General features: G+C 34.5%; 1 protein-coding gene across 4 annotated transcripts; it reads right to left on the reverse strand.

The window, feature by feature from the left end:
• Positions 1-977: 977 nt before the first annotated feature.
• On the reverse strand, positions 978-25400 carry LOC106068155 (SANT and BTB domain regulator of class switch recombination-like). Of its 4 annotated transcripts, XM_056007103.1 has the most exons (22): positions 25013-25099; positions 24808-24822; positions 23302-23503; positions 21370-21547; positions 21139-21211; positions 20647-20687; positions 19574-19765; positions 18851-18909; positions 17432-17526; positions 16312-16377; positions 15285-15371; positions 13785-13850; positions 12781-12981; positions 11584-11701; positions 10942-11078; positions 9303-9414; positions 8259-8370; positions 6638-6749; positions 6079-6149; positions 4941-5023; positions 4728-4822; positions 978-1104 (listed from the first exon to the last, which is right to left on the reverse strand). In XM_056007103.1, exons 3-22 carry the CDS (start codon positions 23455-23457, stop codon positions 1053-1055), a joined length of 2106 nt encoding a protein of 701 aa, XP_055863078.1. In that variant the 5' UTR covers positions 23458-23503; positions 24808-24822; positions 25013-25099; the 3' UTR covers positions 978-1052. The 4 variants fall into 4 exon arrangements, with proteins under 4 accessions (XP_055863078.1, XP_055863080.1, XP_055863075.1 ...); XM_056007105.1 differs by lacking the exons at positions 24808-24822; positions 25013-25099 and adding an exon at positions 25234-25400 and having other exon boundaries at positions 6638-6731; XM_056007100.1 differs by lacking the exons at positions 24808-24822; positions 25013-25099 and adding an exon at positions 25234-25400.
• Positions 25401-25946: the final 546 nt, after the last annotated feature.

The following is a 25946-nucleotide window of genomic DNA, read 5'->3' on the forward strand; positions in this document are numbered from 1 at the left end:
AAAATATTTACAAAACTTTATTATTTCCATAAGTAGTTATGAATTGTGGCGACTTTTTCTCCTATAGATAGACTATATCATTTTAAAGATACAAAATATATCATTTTAAAGATACAATTAAACAAGTAAATCACAGAGAAGAAACAACTTTGTCAATAGAGAAGTCAATAAAAAGAAACATAATGATTAGTCAAATTAATCACAGAAGAAATCACAGTGTCAAAAGTAAAGTCAATCTAACAAAAGATTCATGATTCGTGAAATCAATCAACAAAGAAAAGAAGTAACATTATCATTAGTGAAATCAATCACAGAAGATATCACATTGTCAATAAAAAAAAACATTATCTTATAGTGAAATAAAATCAAAGACAAAATCAAATGATGCAAAAATGTAAATATTATATCTTCTCTTTTCAAACTCACTAAGCAACTCAACGAAACAAAAAAAAGTTTGAATTCTAATGAATTGAATAGTGTCTTGACATATTTATATTTTGTTCTCAATTTTGTCAACATGATAGTGCTCTTGGTTGTTACCTATCAAGTGGACAAACTTTGTCAGAAATATGGATTTTTTTCAATATCAAAAAATAACTAAAGCTTTATTTTTCAACTTAGTTCAACAAAAATAGTGATATCTCTAAATGGATTTTTTTTTCCCCATTTATGCATTTAGTTACACACCTATCTTGAAATCCTTTATATATGTGCAATTATTATTACTTTTGATATTCCCTGTATCCCTTATGAATCCCATGTGGTGCCCCAACAGACATGGAAGATAGATGAAGGTGAATCCCTGTACAGTCTTCAACTACTTAGTGGTATGATATGAGCTCAACATGTTGTCTCTATGAGCCCTAGTTTGAAACCTGTCATCCTGTGGGGGCTTGGGCTAGGATGTAATGATCTTCAGTTCTTAAGGAACTTTCAAAACATGTAAAAACAAAAAGTATATACAACATTGTTGGTAAAAAAAAAAAATATCTTGAGAGCAATGGACTTGGTGAGCAATCTAAGTTTTTTTACTTGATCCAATTTGAAGGTTTTTAAAACAATGGCTGCTTCTGTTGTAGTTGACCCAGTGGTCTAGGACGAGCCCTGTGGGAAACAAGCAATGATAAAATAAATAAAAGTAGATTTCATAATAATATAATATATAGCTCCTCCTTCATGGTCAAAGATGAGTACATTTCTCATGAACTTGAAGAAGGCTATGGAGTCCAATCCACATTTTAAAAAGCTGGCCCCATACATGGCATGAGGAGGCGCGGTGGCTGAGCGGTAAATCGTTTGACTTCCCAACCAAAAGTCCCGGGTTCAAATCTCTGTGAAGACTGGGATTTTTAATTTTGGGATTTTTAGGCACCTCTATGAGTTCACCCAGCTCTAATGGGTACCTGACATGAGTTGGGGAAAAGTAAAGGTGGTTGGTCGTTGTACTGGCCACATGGCACCCTCGTTAAATGTGGGCAAAAGAAACAGATGACCTATAAATCATCTGCCTTATAGATCGCAAGGTCTGAATGGGGAACTTATACATGGCATGGGTAAGTTTGGTCTACTTCAGAGATACCTGCTTTTCTTAGTGTTTTATTTTAGCTCTTCTCATGGTGTCCAAGTGCAGTTTGTCGGCAATGATCTTACTAGCAGAATTTAGGATATTACATAAAGTGTTTCAAGATATTTTTAATGCTCAGGCTGCCAAACCAAGTAGATATGTTGGAACATAAAATACTGCAGAGGTGAATATTGACATGACTTTTGGGCTAACACTAAAGGAGGATATTTATTTTGTTGTCCTTTTTTTTGGGTGATATTTAAGGTTTGAACTATTTCAATGTTCTCCCCAGCTATTAAAATACTATTTTATTCATTTCCTAAAGAAATGGGATTATCATTTCTTTGTTGTTGCTTTTTACTTTCAATATAAAAAAAAATTTGCCATTACAGAATTCTTTGATGTGGTTCCTTTCTCTTAAATAGTTATTTATGTCTGAGAGGATGGGGCTTTGTGTCTAATGAAAGGACTTCTTCTTTGTTCTCACGGAAGAACAAGCAGCTTCATGCGTCAGCTCTGTTAAGTGTTGGGGAAAAGTGGGTGTGCTCGCGTCTGGATTAGTTTTGAGTAGGTCATGTGACCATTAATCTCTTGAGTATCAAAGTGCAGAACTGGTGAACAACTACCGATCAAAACTATTCTGGACCAGTGTTTAGCTAGCCTGAGATGCAGCTAGGCAGATGTCGTCTTGTTTGAGGGTCCATCGTTCATGCCCTGATCAGGACTGTCCATTATTTTGCTATAGTTAATTCACCAGATTCTCTCATCGATAGGAATAATAGAAAGAGTCTGGTAATCCCAATATATAAATATAAAACATGCATCATTTTAATTTAAGCTTGAATAACATTTTTTTAGGAGGGGGGGGGGGGAAGAAGTGATAAAAAGAAACAAAAAAAAATAAATTAGTGACAACAAAATAAATAAAAAATCAGATTTATTTTACATCACGTCAATATGCATTAACATCATCCAGTGAAATGCCATAATGGGAAGCGTGGTCGAGAGGCCAAGTGCGCTTGAACTTGGCTTGGCTACCTAGAAGGCTCGAGGTTCGACACCCGACTCGGGCAGAGTTGTGTTTACTGAGCGCCTAAAGGCAGCACGGAAAACCAACTCCTAGATACCCCCTCCCCCCCACCGGTCCACAAATGAGATTGGACCAAAAGCGCTCTGAGCATGCTATAAGCATGAAAGTAGCGCTATATAAAAGCTATAATAATATAATAATATAATAATAATCATGTCATAATGTCTCCCATAATATAATGTCATCATCTCATTCTGTGTAATGTCATCTACAATGCAATGTCATCATGCCATTCACGATGCAATGTCATCATGTCATCCATGATGCAATGTCATCAACAGTGCAATGTCATCCACAGTGCAACATTATCATATCATCAACAGTGCAGTGTCATCATGCCATCAACAGTGCAGTGTCATCATGTCATAATGTCACCCATAATGTAATGTTATCATCTCATTCACAGTGTAATGTCATCTACAATGCAATGTCATCATGGCAATCAGGATGCAATGTCATCATGTCATGCATGATGCAATGTCATCAACAGTGCAATGTCATCCACAGTGCAACATTATCATATCATCAACAGTGCAGTGTCATCATGCCATCAACAGTGCAGTGTCATCATGTCATAATGTCACCCATAATGCAATGTTATCATCTCATTCATAGTGTAATATCATCTACAATGCAATGTCATCATGGCAATCACGATGCAATGTCATCATGTCATGCATGATGCAATGTCATCCACAGTGCAACATTATCATGTCATCAACAGTGCAGTGTCATCATGCCATCAACAGTGCAGTGTCATCATGTCATAATGTCACCCATAATGTAATGTTATCATCTCATTCACAGTGTAATGTCATCTACAATGCAATGTCATCATGGCAATCAGGATGCAATGTCATCATGTCATGCATGATGCAATGTCATCAACAGTGCAATGTCATCCACAGTGCAACATTATCATATCATCAACAGTGCAGTGTCATCATGCCATCAACAGTGCAGTGTCATCATGTCATAATGTCACCCATAATGTAATGTTATCATCTCATTCACAGTGTAATGTCATCTACAATGCAATGTCATCATGGCAATCAGGATGCAATGTCATCATGTCATGCATGATGCAATGTCATCAACAGTGCAATGTCATCCACAGTGCAACATTATCATATCATCAACAGTGCAGTGTCATCATGCCATCAACAGTGCAGTGTCATCATGTCATAATGTCACCCATAATGCAATGTTATCATCTCATTCATAGTGTAATATCATCTACAATGCAATGTCATCATGGCAATCACGATGCAATGTCATCATGTCATGCATGATGCAATGTCATCCACAGTGCAACATTATCATGTCATAATGTCACCCATAATGTAATGTTATCATCTCATTCACAGTGTAATGTCATCTACAATGCAATGTCATCATGGCAATCAGGATGCAATGTCATCATGTCATGCATGATGCAATGTCATCAACAGTGCAATGTCATCCACAGTGCAACATTATCATATCATCAACAGTGCAGTGTCATCATGCCATCAACAGTGCAGTGTCATCATGTCATAATGTCACCCATAATGCAATGTTATCATCTCATTCATAGTGTAATATAATCTACAATGCAATGTCATCATGGCAATCACGATGCAATGTCATCATGTCATGCATGATGCAATGTCATCCACAGTGCAACATTATCATGTCATCAACAGTGCAGTGTCATCATGCCATCAACAGTGCAGTGCCATCATGTCATAATGTCACCCATAATGCAATGTTATCATCTCATTCACAGTGTAATGTCATCTACAATGCAATGTCATCATGGCAATCACGATGCAATGTCATCATGTCATCCATGATGCAATGTCATCAACAGTGCAATGTCATCAACAGTGCAACATTATCATGTCATCAAGAGTGCAGTGTCATCATGTCATCAACAGTTATATTAACTTAAATATCAATGCCTGTATATGTCAATGTTGGTATATCCTTACATACCTATCAATCAGTGATTCTGATTTTTAAAGTTGTTTTTTTTAATTTAATGTCAAACTCCCTTACAAAAAAAAATTGAAATAAAAAAAAAAAACTGACCTTAATGTCAAGGGCTGAAGTGAACGAGATGGATAAAACTGGATATGAGCAGTTCTCCATTGGTTCTCTAGTTTGCTGAAAATTCCTCCTGCATACTGTCGACATGAGAGAAAATGATTAACTCTTCTGTTGCAAAGTTCAACAAAATGTTAATCAATTTAGACAATTTTGCTGAATGCCAGACTCTTACTAATAAAACTTTGGATATATTACCTCTTTCTTAGGCTTGTCCACTTTATCTGCTGACAATCGAAGTCTAGATAAGAACAGACGAATTTCTTTCATACGTCTGGCATCTGGAACAGTGGGAATAATTATTCTCAAATTACTGATGAGTGTTGCTAATAAGACCAAGACCTGCAGTGTCTCAGTGATAGAGAAAACAGGTTTTACAGGGTCTTAGAAGGCTGCCTGGTCATAGAGTCTAGAGCAGTGTTTCCCAAACTTTTGACCTATGTTTACCCCTTTTATAATTTTTGTAATGCTGAGTACCCCCCCCCCCAACTTTAATTTATTAACAGAATAAAATAAAAAGAGAATTTTTAAAAATCAGCATAGTTGATGAGGTGCAACGTGTACCCCCCCCCCCCACACACACCAAAGTCTTCCCGTACCCCCGGGGGTGCGCGTACCCCACTTTGGGAAACACTGGTCTATAGGTTTGTTATTTCAATACTGGACAAGACTAATGGGATTGCCTCAAGTAATAGTTATAATTGAGAATAAGCTGAGTGATAAAATGCTTGACTATCAAACTGGAATTAAAGTTTATTGCCAAATGGAGGCTGCTGGCAAATGGGATGTTGAAATGTCTCAGCTAGCTGTGAGTTTGTGAGTTATCTTATCTTATATAATACAGACGTTACTTAAAAAAAGATGATGATTACGTCCTACGCATCATGCATTCAGTCATGCATATTAACCAATGACTTAAATTCTGCCAAGTCACTGGTTTTCCTGGCTAGCTCAGGCAACCCATTCCATGCTCTAATAGCACTAGGGAAGAGGGAGTATTTGTACAAATTTGTCCTAGCATATGGGACGAGGAATGTGCCTTTATCTTTGTGTCTTTCTGAGTATTTTATTAAATTTTGTTTTTGTATTTGAAGATTATGGTTCAGTATTTTATGTATAATAGCTACTTTACTTTTAATTCTTCTATCCTGAAGGCTTTCTAAATTTAGTGACTTTACTAAAGGTGTTACTCTAGTCAAATGTGAATATTCGTTTGTTATGATTGTTGCTTTTGTTATCTATTTGGGTTAAAGCCAAAGAGTTTGAATCTAGATTTTTAAGAGCATCGCATACAGATTACATGCTGCATTTATTAAAGAAATAAATTATAACTGACCTTCTTGTCGCTGTGTGTCCTGATTGTATCTCAATGACTTCTGAGTGTCCCATGTATTCTTTTTGATTTGACTAGAAAGAAAATAAAAAAGAATATCTTTAAACATAATGAAATCTCTGTTAATTTACAAGTAAAATAAAGTTGTAACTATTTCTATCTATTATTTTAAAAAGTGGGGTAGAAGCTTGCGGGTAAATTTTAATGCAAAGACTCAAGTTTATGGTCAAAAGTTTTGCTTGATGGCTTGTATCCCAAGATGCTAGAAGCTCTATAGAAGCGATGCCAAAGGCCGAGAACACCAGGGAAATTCCCCCATATTCCTTATCTGTACCACATCAGCCTTGCCATAAAGAAACCAGCCCCTTCAGGAACATTGTATGGATAGTGAGATGATCGTTGGGGCTTCCATTCCTGCCAACTCAATTGGACTGTCCTTAGGCACACAAACACGGTTTTTTTTTTTTGCTTCCTGATTAGCTTAATTACTTACCCTAATGACCCTTCCCCCCAAGCACCATGGTGAGGCTGAGAAGCATTGCCCAGGCTTTTGGATACTTACTCAAACTCTGGTCCGTCTAATAGAATAGCTTGAGGGTTAACAGTGACTAGAGATTTCTTCAGAGCTCTGCTGGATTTCTTGGTAGATGTTGAGCCTGAAATCATTGGTAGGACTAAAAGTCAACAGCAAGCAGAAGTTGACAGCAAGGGGAACTAATAGCGCTATGACTAGACATCAGGGTAGTTAACTCTGCACGATAGCTTTGTATAACCATGATGCCCATTCAAAATGATATTCTAAAATTATCACAAGAGTAGTGTACATTATCGACATAATTGATTTTGCTAATAAATCAAAACAAAAATAAAGATGTTTTCATTAAAAGCTAGACCAGAAAAGTCCACTAAATATATTACATTATGAAGGGTAAGTCAATCTTTCATAATGAGCAATACTGCTATGATGAAAATAAAAAATACATTATTCATCAAATGCATTACTTTGTAACAGGCTTCAAATGAAAAAAAAACAAATGTTGTTCTAAACAAGTATTCCATGTGTGAGTTTGTGCGTGCATGCGTGTGTGTGTCCATGGACATAAATGTAAGGGAGGAGAGAGTGAAGAGGTCTCCGCATAGTTCGTCTTTTCAAATTACAAAGACATTTCAGACTTTGAAGAAAGTGTAGCACATCCATCCATTCCTGTGGCGCTACAGCCCATGGAGGTCTCTGGCCTGCTTCAACACATCCTTCCATTCAGATCTCTCCTGGGCCTTTCGTTTCCATGCCCTGACCCCAAGCTGCTTCAGATCTGCTTCTACATCATCAATCCATCACATTCGGGGTGTGCCTTTGGGTCGCCTGCCTTTTGTTTTTTGCCTGTATACGATTTTCGCTCCTCTGTTATCTAACATTCTTTCAAGGTGACCTGCCCAACGTAGTCTGTTCTTTTTTATTTCCGTCACTATTGGTGGGTCTTAATACAATTGATATATCTCATGGTTAGTGCGTGTCCTCCGCCCTGTTTCATCCTGTATGGCACCACAGATTTTCCTAAGAATTTTCCTTTCCCACGTATTAAGTAAAGTGTAGCACATCCATAACATAATAACTGCAGAGTCAAGTGGTAGGACAAATCATTTTAAAAACCTACTTTTTGTTTGTTTTTGTTTTCTATTTTTTTTCAATACAAATTATGTTCATATTTAGTCTTTTCCATGAAAAAAAATAAAATAAAACATATCTTATTGGAACATCAAAACTTGTAAAACAGACTGTCATGAATGTATTTTGAAGAGAGCTGTGTATGGTCTCCACAATCATATGACACAGGCGGATTCAGAGAAGTGTTTTTAGATCTATTACAACTCATTTTTAGGATACACTGAAGTAGCGCAGCACTGAATTTAATTCTTTGAGTACCAATATTATGACTTTAAACTCAGCTCAACAAAAGTAATTCAGAATAGAAATCAAGATGATAACTTGGCTGACAAAAAATGTGTATGCACCAATAAATGCATTATCTCAATTAACTAAATATGACTGCAACTGAACTTATCCCAATTATTCCAATCCATCACTTCACAGTGAACATTGAAAATATTTTACCAATACCGGTATTGTATTGTATGACTCATGTGACTTATGAGTCATGTGACTCATGGATCATGTGACTCACCCGCACTGGACTGCTGTTCATCATCTCCAACTTCATCATCACTCTCATCAAACTCATCCACATAATAGGAAACTTCTTTCTCCACTGTCAAGGGCTGAAGTCTGGGCTTTGTCTGAACACATAAAGATACATAAAAGAAATCACTTTATGTTTTACAAACGAAATTATATCATAAAAACCTATATCACAACAAACTGTCAATTATGGATTCCTGGATGTGTGGTATGTGCTCTGGACTGATGTTTCAATGGTACAGGGTTCAAACCCAGCCATCCTGTGAGAGGTTAGTCTCGGATGTAATAATCTTCAATTCTAGATAAAAAAACATCACAAACACATTAAAGAAACAAAAAGAATTATTAACAGATATAACTGGCTGGTAAGAGGTTAAGCATCCATTTATTCTAAAGCCTTGTATGCAACCTTTGTTGACTTGTTTCTTTATTAAGCCATTCTTGCATTAAGTGACATCTGTATTAAGTGACATCTGTATTAAGTGACACCTGCATTAAGTGACATCTGTATTAAGTGACATCTGCATTAAGTGACACCTGCATTAAGTGACACCTGTATTAAGTGACACCTGCATTAAGTGACAGCTGCATTAAGTGACATCTGCATCAAGTGACACCTGCATCAAGTGACACCTGCATCAATTGACCGCTGCATCAAGTGACCCCTGCATCAAGTGACCGCTGCATTAAGTGACCGCTGCATTAAGTGACCCCTGCATTAAGTGACCATGTTGTGCCAATGTAATAGTTGATAGGAATAGAGACGCAAGTGGAAGATCAATCAGTCAGAGAGCGGTAAGCAGCCAAAGCAAAAATAAAGAGGAGCTTGTTTAGACTTAAAGATGACTCTGTAGACTATAACATTCAGAACAGTAATAGTAAAAACTTGACTACTGACTGCATTATTTTTTTTTTTTAAATCATGTGACCACAAAATAAAAAACTCTGAGAAAAAAATTCCAAATTCTGATTGAAATATACTTTTTAAAATACAACATTAAAGACATTTACAAAAAGGATGTGTCATTACCTCTATTCTGACTTCTTCTGAACCCATTGCACTAAGACTGGGTAAATGTATCCCAGAGTCCTCTGATTGACAGACGAAACTTTCATTACCAAACACATCTAGCTCCATATCACTGCAAGTACAATTTTACAAATACTTAAATAAATTTATCAGATGGTATTGTCATAACTTAATTGAGGCAACTCAACGAGACATAGACGTTTATTTACACGACATCACAGGTACACAAAACAACATCTATCTTAGGCACAATCTCTCCATATTGGCTCTCTACTTGAGCGGAAATAGTTCTCTTTCTAATGTTGACATCCTTTTAGGTCTAGTCTATCACAGTGCGCACCTTCTAGCACTAGCCTGGATGGCGGTGCGCATGGCGGAGTTATAACATTATGAAGCAGTAAATACAACCCAATAAGGTAGTTATTTCCTTTTGTTTTTCAATGAACAACTATTCTCTTGTGTGTGATTGATGAAGCCTTCATTACATTACAATAGTTTCACCTTAACCTATCTCTTAGTCTGTTGGACTATAGGGACATAATGGATATGGTGAAAAATGACAAAATAAATCTGTCATCATTTTAGAAGAATGAGATCTTATCTTACAGACGTTACTTTAAAAAAAAAGATGCAGTCTATTTCTGGCAAGTTTTCATAAAGCAAACCTAATTCTAAAGATTAAAAAAAAAAAAAAAAAAAAACTGTACACCACAATGTGATTTAATTATTATGCTAAAAATAAAACAATAAAAAGCTAAAAAGAATCTAGGATTTTGTGATTTTACAATCACAAAAGAGATACAAGACACTGATAGCAAAAACAAACAGACACAAAAGCTATTTTGTTCCCCTGGCAATCAAATCATTAAATAGAAACAATCTAATATAAACTTTGTCGCATGTACATTATAAGTGAGTCTGGTGTGAATGTTCATTTTGTTTTTCTATAGTTATAATGTTTTGTTTGGTGTAATGCACAAATTGTAAGACAAATTTCCTTATGGATAATAAAGATTATTATTATAAAGTTTGAGTATTTTACTGCTATTATAAAGTTTGAATGTTTGACTGCTGTTAATCAGTTTGAATGAAATTAAAAAGTTTTAATATTTCACCACTTTTATTAAGTTTGAATGTTTCACCATAAGCGCTTGGCTTCCAAACCAAGGGGTCCAGGGTTTGAAACCTGGCAAAGACTGGGAATTTTACTTTTGGGATCTTTTGGACGCCTTTCAGTCCACCCAGCTCTAATGGGTACCTGACATTAGTTGGGTCAAAATAAAGATGGCTGGTCAATGTGCTGGCCATATGACACCCTCGTTAACCATGAGCCAGAGAAATAGATGACCTTTACATCATCTGCTCGATAGATCACAAGGTCTGACATGGAAACGTTACTTATATACAAAGAATGAAGTTATTACACAGATTAAAATGACAACTGGGACCAGAATAGTGCAACTCTGAAACAATATCTTCATTATAGAGCGTGTTTTTTTTGACAATTTTTTTTCAGGACTTAGGCCTCACAAGTGCGACCATGAGGCATAAGCCAACCCTGATTCGTTTATCTAGATCCTAAGAAAGTATACAGGTGTTTCCATTGTTCTTAGACATAGTGAATTGTTCTTAGCAATACCTGTAATCGCTTGGCCTCATATACGGCACACAGATTATGTCCTTCCTAGTTAAGAGGTCATCATAGACTTTCTGAACTGAGGATTGGTCTCCCTCTGTTGGTGTGAAATTCAAAATGTGGTCTTTAACCCTGCAGCCCTGGAACAAAAAAAAAATCTGCATGAAATTTATTTTTAAAATCTTAGAGGCTACATGTGAATACAAATCCAGTTTTTGAATGTATTAAAAAAGCTTCAAGCATCATTTTTTTTTTCTCTCCTAACTGACAGTACCAATGTTGATTCCACCAGAATGTGGAAAATAATTACGGAGAGAAAGAGTTAAATTTTATCTTAAAAGGCACTTTGCCAGGCCAAAGAAAGGCAAGGAGACTGAAATAAAAAATTGGTGAAGAAGTGGAGGGACCTATATTTTTCTTTTAATCTCAGTCTTTGTTAGAATACAATGCTAACATATGCAATTATCAGGTGGTTGTTATAATTATTTATATGTATTTATCTTGCATAATGCATTAAAAGAAGGATTGTTCTGTGCTTAACACATCCAACCAGCAAATAACCAATGTTTGTACCTACTACTCAAGTTTCATCTGAAATGCAAGCAGCTTGCAACATCTACAGAAAGGTGAACAACTAGTACATACCTTGTTGATGAGGGTAGGGTCAAAACGTATTGCTCTCTGGTGACAACACGGATGTATTCCAACACAAGATGTGACAGAACCTGGTTCATTGTCATATCTGGCAAGTTCTGGATGGTAGCTAGAAAAATGAGGAAAAACAAAAGAAATGATTCAATCTTTTTTTTTTTGTCCCACAGGTTTTAAAAAATTGAACTATAAGGCAAATATCTAAACATTACATTTCTTCTTGTACTTTAACTCTTTCTCTCCTGATTGGCAATACCAACGTTGATTTGACCCCATTAAATTAACTTCATTTTTAAGTTAGTAAACTTTAATATGTGTTCTATAAAAAGGAGCATGCATTTATCTATACTAATTATAATATTTTCTGATTAAAAGAAAACCATTATTGAAGTTTAATTGTAAAAGATAGTGAAGTACAAATTGGAAAATGAATAATTCCTCCTGAACGAGGAAAATAATTAAAGAGAGAGTTAAGAAAAAGCCTAACACAAAAATTATTAATTAAATTTGAATGAACACTAATCACTAAATTAAACAATTTTTTTTTAGATAAATTTTAAGAATTATGATAGTTGATAGAAACACCTACTTTCTTGTATCTGGTACAAAAATTAGCTTGGTGAAACACAGTAAGGCATCAAGCCTGTGCTAGGTTTTTTTATAGTGGAATGTGCAGACCAAAATTACTCTTTAGGCTAAATGTTGACCACAGTGGCTCATAGGCTAAATGTTGACCACAGTGGCTCAGTAGTCTGAGATGGCTGTGGACAGCAGATGGTTGTAGGATTTTATTTTAGAGTTTCCGTCTGCTGACCAAGTCTATGGAGCCCAGTCCGTCCCTGGACTGTAAATTCGAAAAGGGTTTTGTGGCCATGTGAAACACTGCACTCACCCTTTATCTTTGGATTATTGCCATTATGATACAAAAAAAAAAGATTTTACAAGTAAACTTTAAAAGGACACAAGAAAAGAAGACAATATCCTTTTTCATAGTTTGAACAGAAATAAAAATTGTTGGGAAGCGTATACATTTGACATGTTATTGCTGTAGTTGTATTTCAATTCAGCTTTTTATTTAAATTTGTTTAAAGCTCATCATATCTGTCAGCATGAAACTTTGTATGTCTAAACTTAATGTAAGCAATAATGAGTTAGAATACTTCTAAAAGGAGGGGGGTAGATAAAACTTACATGCAATGACCGAATTCAGTCAGTGGGAAAACTTCCCCACACCTGACACAGGTAAAATAGTTGACCATCCCCCACAACCTCCAGTAGACATCTCTCCAAGTCTTAAGGGTGGACTTGAGCTCCAGGACATAGTCACTGATGTCAAAAGTGGAGTCCACAACATGAGAATAGGTCATTTGTCCATTTTGGTCAATGGTCATCCTAAAAATCAATATTAAAATCAACACATATGTTCATTGGCTCTAACAATAAAATACTATTTTCTGGGGATCCATACTCAGCAGGTAGTAACAATGGAAATAATCTAACTAATATGATTTTTTCAAACTTATAGCATGTTTAGTGCACTATGGTCCAATATCTTTTGTGGACCATTGGGGGGAGGGGGTATCTGGGAGAAGGTTTCTGTGATGCCTTTAGGCGCTCAGCAAACAAAATTCTGCTCAAGTTGGGATTTAAACCTGAACCCTTTGTTAGATGGTCAAGCTGTAGCCAAGTGGTTTTGACATCTCAGTGACACCTTCCACTTGAATAACTGAAATTCCTGTCTTTATACAGAAAGTTTCTCTCCCTTATTTTAGAATGCTCTTATATGTATATCAGAGCTGGAACTGTATTCCCATGGGAAATATTGTAATCTCCCTTAATCATCAGACTCAAAGACAAGCCATAACAATATGTAAAAAAAGTAATAAACTAATCAAAACTGGTCAAATGTTTTCTAATTAGGTCAGTTTTAATTTGTTTTAGTTTTCGAACAGGGTTTCACAAACTTTTTCTTTGACGGAACGCTTGCACATTTGTAATTTGACAAAACACTGCTTATTTTTAGGTTGGATTATTCCCTATTTGTTAGAATAAATAATAATAATAATTCAACCCTGTTCTAATTTTAGCATTATTATTTATTTTCAAGTATAAAACTATAATAATATACCGATATAAGCAATAACAGTAAACTCAGGTGTACCTCAAGGAGCAGTCTTAATATTTAATGTACACACCTGCTAGGTAAGCACTTGACAAATGGTTTAAGTGATTCTGTCAGGTGTCTTTTACAAATCATGCATCTGCAAGTAACAAAGACCAGCTTATTAAAAAGCAAGTTGTCTCCCCTAACAGTGAATGTGAAACATAATAATAGTAACTAAGATATTGATTGTTCAATCAATGGTTCCCAAATCAAATTAAATCTACTGCTTAAGACCTTTGACCAGAATAAAAGAAAACTTTGCTGACAGGAGAAGTGATGGTGGAGTATCTAATCCAGTCAATATACAGGGTGGCCCAATGGAGTATCTAATCCAGTTAACTGCATCAATATACAGGGTGGCCCAATGGAGTATCTAATCCAGTTAATATGCAGGGTGGCCTAATGGAGTATCTAATCCAGTTAATATACAGGGTGGCCCAATGGAGTATCTAATCCAGTCAATATACAGGGTGGCCCAATGGAGTATCTAATCCAGTCAATATACAGGGTGGCCCAATGGCGTATCTAATCCAGTTAACTGCATCAATATACAGGGTAGCCCTAAAAGTTGTTGGCCTCATCAGAAGTAATGACTACGTTTCACCTCGTTTTTTGAATAAGCGAGATGAAAGCCTGGGCAATTGTTTATGGTCGAACCAAGTCACCCACACAGCAGTTCTCCCCTCTCCATGCAGCTGATGTCACCAAAAGGAATGGAATATCCGATACAATTTGGGATCAGTAGCGCTGCAGGTTCTGCCTGGCCCAAAAGTAGGTTTACTGTTATCACATAGACTATTTATTTTAAAATTTGACACTAGAATAGAGGGAAATTCATTAAACCTGTTAACATAAACAATTTATAAACATAAACAATTTATAAACATAAATAATTTATAAACATAAACAATTTATAAACATAAACAATTTATAATCATAAACAATGTATAAACATAAACAATGTATAAACATAAACAATTTATAAACATAAATAATTTATAAACAAACAATTTATAAAGATAAACAATTTATAAACATAAACAGTTTATAAACATAAACAATTTATAAACATAAATAATTTATAAACATAAATAATTTATAAACATAAACAATTTATAAACATAAACAATGTATAAACATAAACAATTAATAAACATAAACAATTTCATCTCTCAGAGGCTTAAAATATCCGACTGCAACAATTGCAGCATTGAATGCTTTCTATTGGTATTACTAAGAAAGTAACTTCAACCATATAAAAGGTACTTTAATAACTGTAAACCTAATTTTGGGCCACTCTGTATTTGATAAATTGCAAATCAAGCAACCACTTTTGCCTGGTCTTGAGACAAGAGCTTCAGACTGCCATCACGATGATCCTGATTTCCAGCCCTGCCATCGTACAAGAGCTTTGGGTCAGGAAGTAATAATCTCATTTCCAAAGGAATGTCTGAAACTTTTAAAACAAAAACAAAAATAAAGCACAAAGGAAAGGTACTCTTTTTTTTTAAAGAGACAAATATGTAGTTACCTAAATAAAGATGTTGCTTTCTCTGGAGAGTCTGGTGATGGACCATCAGGTTCAAAAAGTTTTTCAATTTTTTTGGCAAACAGCTTACTGCAAAACAAGGGAATTGAATTCCTCTTTAAAAAAATGCTCTGTTTAACATTAACAATATTTTATGCTAATTATAAGTTTTATGACTTTTCTTAGATTTTTTCTTGTACACTGTAAATTTGTTTACTCTTTATAGATTGATTCAAATCAAAACTTGAATAAGTTATTAAACTAGTCTAGCTCATAAGTAAATCTGCACAGGTTTAGAATATATTAATATTGAAAGAAAGCAAATAATGGAGATTCATTTCATTTTTATTGTCAGTAAGTTGATGAAAACATTCTGTTATATCTAAGTCAGCTAAAACATTTTTTTTTTAATGTTTGTTCATTCCTAGATCTTGAACTAGTTTATTCCAAAGTACAATGACTTGACTTACTCAACTGTAGCCATTTTTTAAATTTAAATAACAGTACAAAATTAAAACTTGTATTTGAAATTGTATATAAACTACTTCAGTCAGAAATAAAATCTAGTCTAACAATTTTTTTTTTCAAATACCTATTCCAAATAACAAATTTATTCTGATTAAAAATTTTAAGCTTTTGGCATTAAATTTAGCACAAAGTTAGTAACCTAAGTAAAAAAAAATTATTTTTCAAGTTGTGGATAGTCAAATTTCAGATCATCTATTTTTTCCTTTCAGACCTTGTGATTTATAGGGCAGATGATGTAAAGGTCATATGATTCTGTGGCTGGGCTGTTAATTGTGGCCAGTACAACTTTACTTTCTCCAGCTGGTGTCAGGTATCCTTAAGAGTTGGGTTGACTCAAAATGATTCCTTTAATTCCCACCTAGATTCAAACCCAAACATTTCGGTTCAAAAGACAAGGGTTTTACCACTCAGCCATCACGCCTCCATTTAAATGAGGTCAATACTGAATAAAGCATTTTGTATTAATGAATGGCAAATTTATTACATTTTAAAATTTTGTTACCTTTTAAATTTATCTTTTCGGTCTCGTAGTTCATCAGCTTCAACGTGACTGAACAGTTCTGCCATTCTGTGAGTATTTTTTAAACATATATTATTATGATAACTGTATTGATTAGACCAGTGTTTCTCAAACTTTGGTCCGTGGACCCAAACTAGATGACCGAAGGGCATCCGCAGAAAAAGTTAATCAAATTAAAATACCTTCTTCACTAAAAGCTTTTTCATTTAGGGATCCATAGGCAAGTTTTGACTACAAGTATATAAAGGGATCGCCGGGTCAAAAAAAGTTAGAGAACCTCTGAGTTATACTGTTAGGTTGTTAATAGAAACTAGGTTTTCAGATTGGGGGAATTTCACATTTGTTTGTTGTGCAAGTGTTATGTGTCTTTAGAGGCCTGGACTTTAGAACCTCTGGAGGCAGATATTTTCTTTAGTTGACAGAATTTGATGAAGTTTGTCAATGTTGATGTAAGTAGACTTAAGTGCTGTGTAGTTGGGTATTACATTTCTTATTCCATATGCCAGGACAAATTTATACAAGTGTTCTTTCTTCCCTAGCGCTATTAGAGCATGGAATGAGTTGCCTGAGCCGGCCAGGAAAACCAGTGACTTGGCAGAGTATATGTCACTGATTAACATGCCTGACTAGATTGACTCAAGGAATGTATAGGATGTGATCATCTTCTCTTTTGAAATATTGTCTTTAACTTATAAGATAAGATAAGATTAAGAATTTTCAAAAGTTACATGGTCCAATCAAGATAAATGGTTAAATCCAAAAAACATTTAATAACTATTAATACACATTTCATAAATATTATTTAGAAAATAACTTTGTTGATTTATAAAATTTAGTTAAGAACCTCTTTTAGACCTTGCCATCTATGGCCAATGGTTAAGAACAAAATCACCTTTAATTTCAACATTCACAATCAAAATTCTGACTCGAACCAGAGACCTTCTGTTCAGAAGTAAAGTACTTTACCTCACAAATTTGTAGCGAAAAATACAAAAAAATTTGTTTCTTGTTTTGTTAAATATGCTTGTCAAAAAGATTTGTTATACTTTTGTTATACATTCTGGTCAGGAAGGAACACCAAAAGGGAGACAAATTGTTGTACCTGGTGAGCAGTTTGTCATTGATACAGCCCATGTTGCAAGGGGTAGCTAATATATCGTTCATGTTCTTGTGACAATATTTAATACACTCTTCGACCTGTGAGATTAGATAAAGCAGGCAAATAAGGGAAATAACAACAGGTCTACTTCACAATTAATATTAATTATAGCACATAAAAAATGCTAAGAAAAAAAAATGAAAAAATAAAATGAAAAAGAGATGAAGAACTCACTCTGGAATGTGCGAACTCTGATTACAACTGAAAATGCATTATTTTACTATTGTTTCATTTAAAGCAATAAGCATTAGGAAAACTGATGTCTTTATGTCTTTCTAAATAATATATATTATTTTTATATATTAAGAAGTCTCATTATAAGTTCCCACAGACTAGTTTCATCTTTTTCACCAGCATCACTTCATGCCAACTTGACCTAAAAAGTATGACTATTTCACAAACTAGAAAAGATCTAGAAGTACAATTTTTTTACTTATATTTTTAGTTGTAATAGTTTAAATATTTGTTTTTTTTACATTTCAGATGTTCCTTCAGAGTCAAAAAATATTACATCCTGGCCCAAACCTCCCTAATGACTGCTGGGGATATTGGTGGATTGGATTTGATACCAGTGAAAATTGAGACAAGTCTAGAGCAGCCATCCAAACATTTAGAATATTTTTAAACATGGAAGTCATAAGCAGGAACATAACAACTCTGTGTTGCATTTATTTATGAGCTCACCTAAAAATATTTGCAGTCAGCCACCATACAAAAATGTTCACTAGAAGCACTTAAAAGTCCAGCTAAGAATTCAGCCAAAAGCCACTGTCATAGAGAAGTTCACATGGAGACAAATGGCTACCTAATGCAACGGTGTTGTGAAAGAATAATGCACTTATATCCACTTTTGAGAACCAAAAAAAAGCAGAAACCAAGAAAAAGATTACCCAGCATACAGCAGTAGAGTAAAATGCATAAGGCTCAGCTGAATCTTCATAGCTGTATTAAATACTGAATTCTTCCTTTATCTTCAGACTCCCAAAACAATTTCTCCTAAAAAATTATTATTACTAAAACAGTCAAGAACCCCTTTCAGATCTTTCCATCTAAGATCAAACAACCTTAAATTTTAAAATCTTCTGGTTATGTGGCCCACTACTAACAAGGGTGTTATGTGGCCAGCACAATGACCAACTGCCTTTACTTACCCCCAACTAATGTCAAGTACCCATTCAAATAGTCTGGACTCAGAGGCGAATTTAAGATCTCCAAATTAAAAATACCAGTCTTCACCGAGATTCGAACACAAGACGCCAAGTGCTTTGCCACTGAGTCACTGCAACCCTCTCTAAAACAGTTCTCGGTAATAAATTTACTGTATCCTACAACGATGAAGTGCATTCAAGAAAACAGACTCACCAGTGTATCCATTTTCAGAAATTCTGATGAAATCAAAATTGACACAACATTGTTGGGCTCTGAAAAAAAAAAGTCGAAAAAATTGTTGAATAAAATAAATTGTTCAATGCCGCGGGAGTGATAACAACAATAACAAAAAATCTGTTTGTAACCCTAACCTTACCAAGAAAATTATTCTACAACACGCAGAAATTATTTACAATTAACTTACCTACAGCAAACAAGAATGAATTAACAATAATTAACTAATAAATTTATTCTTAATGTTAGTAATAATGTTATTCTAAAGCACACAAAAAATAATTTACAGTAAAGTTACCCTAAAGAAAATAAGATTAAATCACCAATTATAAACTAATCTACAGCTAACAATAATGAATTACCAATAATTATCTTATCTCCTGCAAACAAGAATGGATTACCAATTAACATCTACAGTAAACAAGAATGGATTACCAATAACTTATCTAAAGCTAACAAGAGTGAATTACTAATAATAAACTAATCTATAGCAAGCAAGTTGGATTACCAATAGTTAACTAATCTACAGCAAACAAGAATGGATTACCAATAATTAACTAATCTACAGCAAACAAGAATGGATTACCAATAATTAACTTATCTAAAGCTAACAAGAGTGAATTACTAATAATAAACTAATCTATAGCAAGCAAGTTGGATTACCAATAGTTAACTAATCTACAGCAAGCAAGAATGGATTACCAAGCTTTGGTTCCTGTGGAGCTTCTTTAGTTCCTCTCTTGACATAGTGCATGAGCCAATCAAATATTTGAACATCGCAATGAACAGATATATCTACGTCCTCCCAGCGCTGGGCATCAGTGGAAAGATACTCTGAAAAGTATCTCATCTCCTGAACTAGTAGGTCTCGAGGGCATTGGAAATCTTTTTTCACTAAAAATAAAATTAGAAACAATAAATAAGAGTTAAAATTCTACAATACCAATTGTGTTTCATAATGAGAATTAGAGTTTAGTAATAATGATAATCTTTGAGATTTCCCTTTAAAAAATAAACGTTTAGACTAATGTCAGCGACCACCAATGATGGTGTGTGGTTAGTCATAGCTTTCCCCTTTTGATGACAGAAGGGACCTTGTGGAGCTCCAGAACTCAGTTCAAGGTTTCCAATTAAGATTTAATTATCCAAATGCACTGGAAAATTAAGCAGAAAAAATTACACTTGAAAGCTCTAGCTCTACATCTAGACCAGCATTGTCTCAATGTGAATACGTTTCATCTAGATCCTTGTTTCATTTTTCCAAAGCTTATATTAACTCACTCTCTCCCTCTGTCTGTCTGTCTGGTAAAAAGTTTGTAGAGGTTATTTCTCCAACACCAAATCTAGGATCAAGCTGAAATTTCACACAATTACTTTATGTTTACCTGACTGCACAAGAATCAATACAAAATTAACCAATTAGTTAAGTAATTAACTATTTTGTTTGGTAGCTCGAAAAGACATTGTACTTGACTGAAGTGGTGGTATAAGCTGAATTAGTCCCCTTGAAAGGGAGCCACTTTAAAGTAAATTTGAAACAAACAATACATAACTATACAATCTTCTATAATCATAAGCACTTCAATAGCAGAGTAGTTATCATGTTGGCTTGAGGCGTGAGCCATGAGTCTGGTTTCAGGTCTATCCCCCCCCCCTTTTTTTTTGTACCTCCCCCCTAACCATCTCCTGCTTCTAGAAGTTAACATACACAATGTTCAAAAAAAAAAATTTGTATACATAAAAACTAAAGAAATTTAAAAAAAAAATAAACTTACAATTTTTGCCTTCATCACAAACATGGATGACCATGACAGGTCTGATAGAAAGAAAAACATAAAATTGAATAGTCAAAAAAATAAAAACATCTCCAAAATGTAACAAAACAAAATCCTATAAACCTATCAAAATAAAAGATTGTAAACCTGTCAAAACAAAGTTTGTAAACCTATCGAAATATTTTTTTTTAAACTAAAAAAAAATATTTTGAAGAACTTGTTATAGTATTAATTATGATGTAATAACAACACTGATGTTTACGTTGCAACTTCATATTATTGGCAAAGCAAGAAAGTGAAAAAACTAGCAGGAGAATTGAATATACACTAATAACATACTTGAGAAAAACATGTGAACACATGAACATACAAGAAACAAACACACACACAAAACATATATAAACATAAATACACATATAAATGTAACAAAACTAACAAAATAAAGCTCATAAACCTCAAAAACAATGATAGAGGTTCAAAAGTTGACCTTACCCCTTTAAGCCTAACTCTCTACGCTGGATGTTTTCTTTGCTAGCACTTTGTTTCTCTTTGTCTTCTCTAACACCTGAATAATGTTTTGAAATAAACACGTGACATTTTTTCTTAGAGATGCTAAGCTTCACAATAATATTTCTCTTCAATTGAAATCATTTCCTATTGTAAAGTATTAATAACAAGTATTGCACTTTAAGACTGTGTATTACAAAGGATGAGAGTTATTACCCTTTGCTTTGCTGGAACTGGGTCTGCTGCTACTAGCTGACCTGACGCTACTTTCCGATTCTGCTAAGCTGGTGCCACTCACACTCCCAGCGAGAGTAAGATTATCTAATGCCCGTGTCACATGCTGCAGCATTGAATTTCCCCCGTTGGTCAACAGCTCTTCATATCTCCTGGCACACTTAAAAAAAAAGGAAACAAAACAATTGAATCCCACTTTGTGAGGAACACTGTGAGGTATGCCAATCCTGAAAAACTGTCTGCCTGGTCGTGCGGTTTGCGCGCTGGACTTTCGTTCAGATTTATCGATGGTCCAGGGTTCAAACCCTGCCCGCTCCCATCCCCCGTCGTCCTGTGAGAGGTTTGGACAAGGAAGTAATTATCTTCAACTCTGAAGGAACATATGAAACATGTAAAACAAACAAATAAACAAACCTTTAGGTATAAAATTTATGCCAATCTAGAAAGACTTCATATATAATTTGTAAGCAGGTCTACAAAAGCTACAAAAACATGTACTGTGTGGGCGAGTTCAGAAATCTCTACTCATGGCAAGCAAGCAAGTTTTCTTTACCTACTGATTCTTTATAATTTTACAACTTATATAGATCTATTTATAGTTACAGAAAAAGAAATCATACATAGCAGTGGTGTTCAAATTCTGGCAAAAGGGACATACAATTTTCTAACATGCCTACAGACAGACAATGTTATCTCAAAAATTGTCAGGCTGGAGGAAACATAACCTTTATGGCTTCATTAAGCATTGTGGGGAGGTAATGTGGCTGAGCAGTTAAGCACTTGGCTTCTGAACCAGGGATCCCAGATTCACTCATGGTGAAGAAAGGGATTTTTAATTTCAGCATCTTTGGGCGCTTCTGAGTCCACCCAGCTCTAATGGGTACCTGACATTAGTCGGGAAAAAGTAAAGGTAGTTGGTCATTGTGCTGGCCACATGAAACCCTCATTAACTGTGGGCCACAGAAACAGATGACTTTAACATCATCTGCCCTATAGATCACAAGGTCTTAAAAAAGGGGAACTTTACTTACTAAGCACTGTGGCCAAAAATTTTGAAGGGCCCAGGGCATACTAAAAATTTTTTATAAATGTTTTGCAAATGTTCTTGAAAAAGAGTTCTAAATTAAATAAGTGTTAAAGCCCTATGTTTTTAGCAATAGATTCAGCTACACAGAGGTCATGTCAAAACAGAATGGTTGCTTAGGCAACGAAGGAAAATGTTCATTCCAATAGTCCTTTGTCTTCCAGCAATAAATCAACTTTGTCAAGAAGCCATTACAGGAAGAAAGACTGGAAAAGAGCCAACCTTGGGTCTATTTGTGAACCAGACTATATGTTCACTCTGGACAGTCCAGGCACAAGAAAGACTGTTCCAAGACTGTTTACAATCTTGTAAAAGCAGATGGCTGACAACATGGTTCTACTGTACTGAAAATACCTGACTAGACACAGGATATGAGCCGGGAAAGTGAGCACAATCAAATGAACTGACTCTGAAAGTTCTTTCACCATCTCCAGTGTCTAGAAAATATTTTCATAAGAGAAAATATTAAATTGAAAAATGTTGAAAAGGGCTAGTGATAGACAACCCTTGAAAGCAATGATCAGCAAAAAATATTTACAATTACTTTTTTTTTTCCACTAAAAAGAAAAAAACTTTTTAATAAATCATTAAAAATGTTCTAATGTTCAATAATTAAGCCATATTTTCAAGAGTAAAAAATAACAAAGAATAGTTTAGTTTTATGATTAGGTTGAAGTAAGAAAGAATGCACTTAAAAAAAATATATAAAGTTTTACACAACTCATAAAACCAAAGGGCATATGTTCACTTATTTACAGTTATTGTTTTTTTTCTCTGCAGCTTAAAGAATTTCGTCATAAATCTACAAAATTAGTACTAACAAGACAAACCTGCATTGGCGTTGTGCCTGGAATAAGATGAGATATGGCCTCCCAGTTTTTTGTCTCTAAACTTGAGAAGTCTGGAGATTCTATCAATGTTTTCAAAATCAGATCCAAAGTCACTCCAATTGAAGGCTCTACAGAATGTGTCGTAAACATTTCCATCAATTAACCATTGCACCATCACAAATAGATGAAGCCGGATACAGTGCTAAAGCAATGACAAAAAAAAATCGAAAATTTGTGTTAAGTACCGATAAAGTACCAAATATTTGAAATTTTCAATAATTAGTTTAAATATATAGGTAAGATGGCTGCCAGTCTTATGGTGTCCACTTCAGAAAGTCATCATGATGGTTATGAGACAAAACCCAACCTTCTTCCATCCCAGGCTTCCCAGTGACAAGTCTGATGTTGAGAAACGCCACCATTGACTTCAGCCTATCATGACCTCTGCATTTACTTTGTCCTTCACCTCAACCCCTTTTCACCAAAAGGCGCGAAAATATTTTTCAAAAAAAAGTTTGACTTTGTTTGGCAGCTTGATGTATAAAAATTTGCGGAGATTGTGAAAGATGTGTGAGCTCAAGATCCAGTAACAAAACCATTAAAAATTTTTTAGTGTCATCCCATTTGTTTCAAACAGTCAAAAACAAAATAATGAATATGCTATTGAGTGACTATATTCTAAGAATGAAGTATTTTTGTCAATTTTGATCAAACAGTTTTGATAGCATTTCAACCCAAAAAAATGTTTTAGAATTTTTTGCAAAATAACAAAATAAATAAAATATATCTAAATCTAGGCCTATACATTTACGTTAAGTTCCCTTTTCAGACCTTGCTATCTATAGGGCAGATGATGTAAAGGTCATCTGTTTCTGTGGCCCACACGGTTAACGAGGGTGTTATGTGGCCAGCACAACAACCAACCACATTTACTTTTCCCCAACTAATGTCAATATTAACTAAGAGACGCCAAAGGATCCAGAAATTAAAAGTCCCAGTATTCACTATGATTTGAACCCTGAACCCCTGGTTCAGAAGCCAAGTGCTTTACTGCTCAGCCACAACACTTCCAGATACTCCAGATCTATACCTTAAATATACATAAATATACATGTTTGGGCATTTAAATATAATATATATATATATATATGCCTTATAATATTTATATAATTAGCCTATATAATAAATATTTTCAGGGTAGACTATAACTAGTAACTAGTCAACTAGTATAACTATAATGTATCTATTTTTTATCTATAAATCTAGATTCTTGAAGTTCATCCATAGTGGTGATGATAGTCCAGCATAATCTGCGCTTGGTAGGATGTAATCATTGTATTTGTAATGATAATGATTGTAATCATCTTATCATCGGTCATCGTTTTTGAAGGAATGGTTGTATTTTATAAGATAAAAGATTGATCTAAGTCTAGGTTGAATAATCATTTATAGATCTAGCCATAATAATGCAATAACTTGAATAACGGATTCTTTTCCTCTCCTAACCTAAGTGTCCTTCTCCTTTTATGGCTGCCTGGTCGTGCGGTTTGCGCGCTAGACTGTCGTTCGGATTTATCGACGGTTCAAACCCTGCCCGCTCCCATCCCCCGTCGTCCTGCGGGAGGTTTGGACTAGGAAGTAAACTATTAAACTATCTTCAACTCTGAAGGAACATCCGAAATATGTAAAACATTTTACAAAACAAACAAACATTTTATTTCAGCCTTTTGTCAACTTTTGACTTAGACTTAGACGTTTTGTTTTCACTTGTGACTTTCTGTCTGTTTTGCCTGTACTATATCATATCTGTCATATATCTACTTTAGTTTTAGTCTAGATAGATTGATTATTGTTAGATCTAGTCTCTCTCTATATTACTATATATATAATATATATATAATATTTCTATAACCTAGACTAGATTATTCTTACTCAGAGTTACTAGTTATGCATGAAATGTAGATCTAGAGTAAATCTAGATCTAGTCTAGATCTATATAGAATTATTAGAATATACACATAGACTAGATCTAGAATCTATATTCTAGATCATGAGATCTTTTTTTTTGAAAGTAGATTATTTCCGGTGTTCATTTTGGCGTCCTGCGTCGTTAAGGTAAAAGCTGGATTTGGTACATTTATGTCTACAGAACAATTGTGCCAATATATTATACTCATGCCGCTAAAATTCTAACACATGCATTGGCTTTGCAGTGAAAATAAAAATAGGGATCAAGAAGAAAATTCTGAAAAGTGCTTTCTTTAAAGTTACTAGTTGGATTTTAAAAGATTTTAAAATAAGAGCTTGACATTCAATTTCTTTTGTAACGAAAGCGGGACATTAAATTTGGCTTTGCGGTGAAAATAAAAATAAGGATCAAGAAGAAAATGCTGAAAAGTGCTTTCTTTAAAGTTACTAGTTGGATTTTAAAAGATTTTAAAATAAGAGATTGACATTCAATTTCTTTTGTAATGAAAGCGGGACATTAAATTGGCTGTCCCTCCCGAACATTTGATGAAAAGCGTGAAAGATGATCCAAAGCGGAACAGTCACGCCTAAGTCTGGACGTCTGTCCCCTAATTATATATCTACAATGTCACTCAATGTGTTTTGAATCGATAGCACTTCGATATTTTTTTTCAATA

Source organism: Biomphalaria glabrata, chromosome 12, assembly GCF_947242115.1.
Source record: "Biomphalaria glabrata chromosome 12, xgBioGlab47.1, whole genome shotgun sequence".
Taxonomy (NCBI): domain Eukaryota; kingdom Metazoa; phylum Mollusca; class Gastropoda; family Planorbidae; genus Biomphalaria; species Biomphalaria glabrata.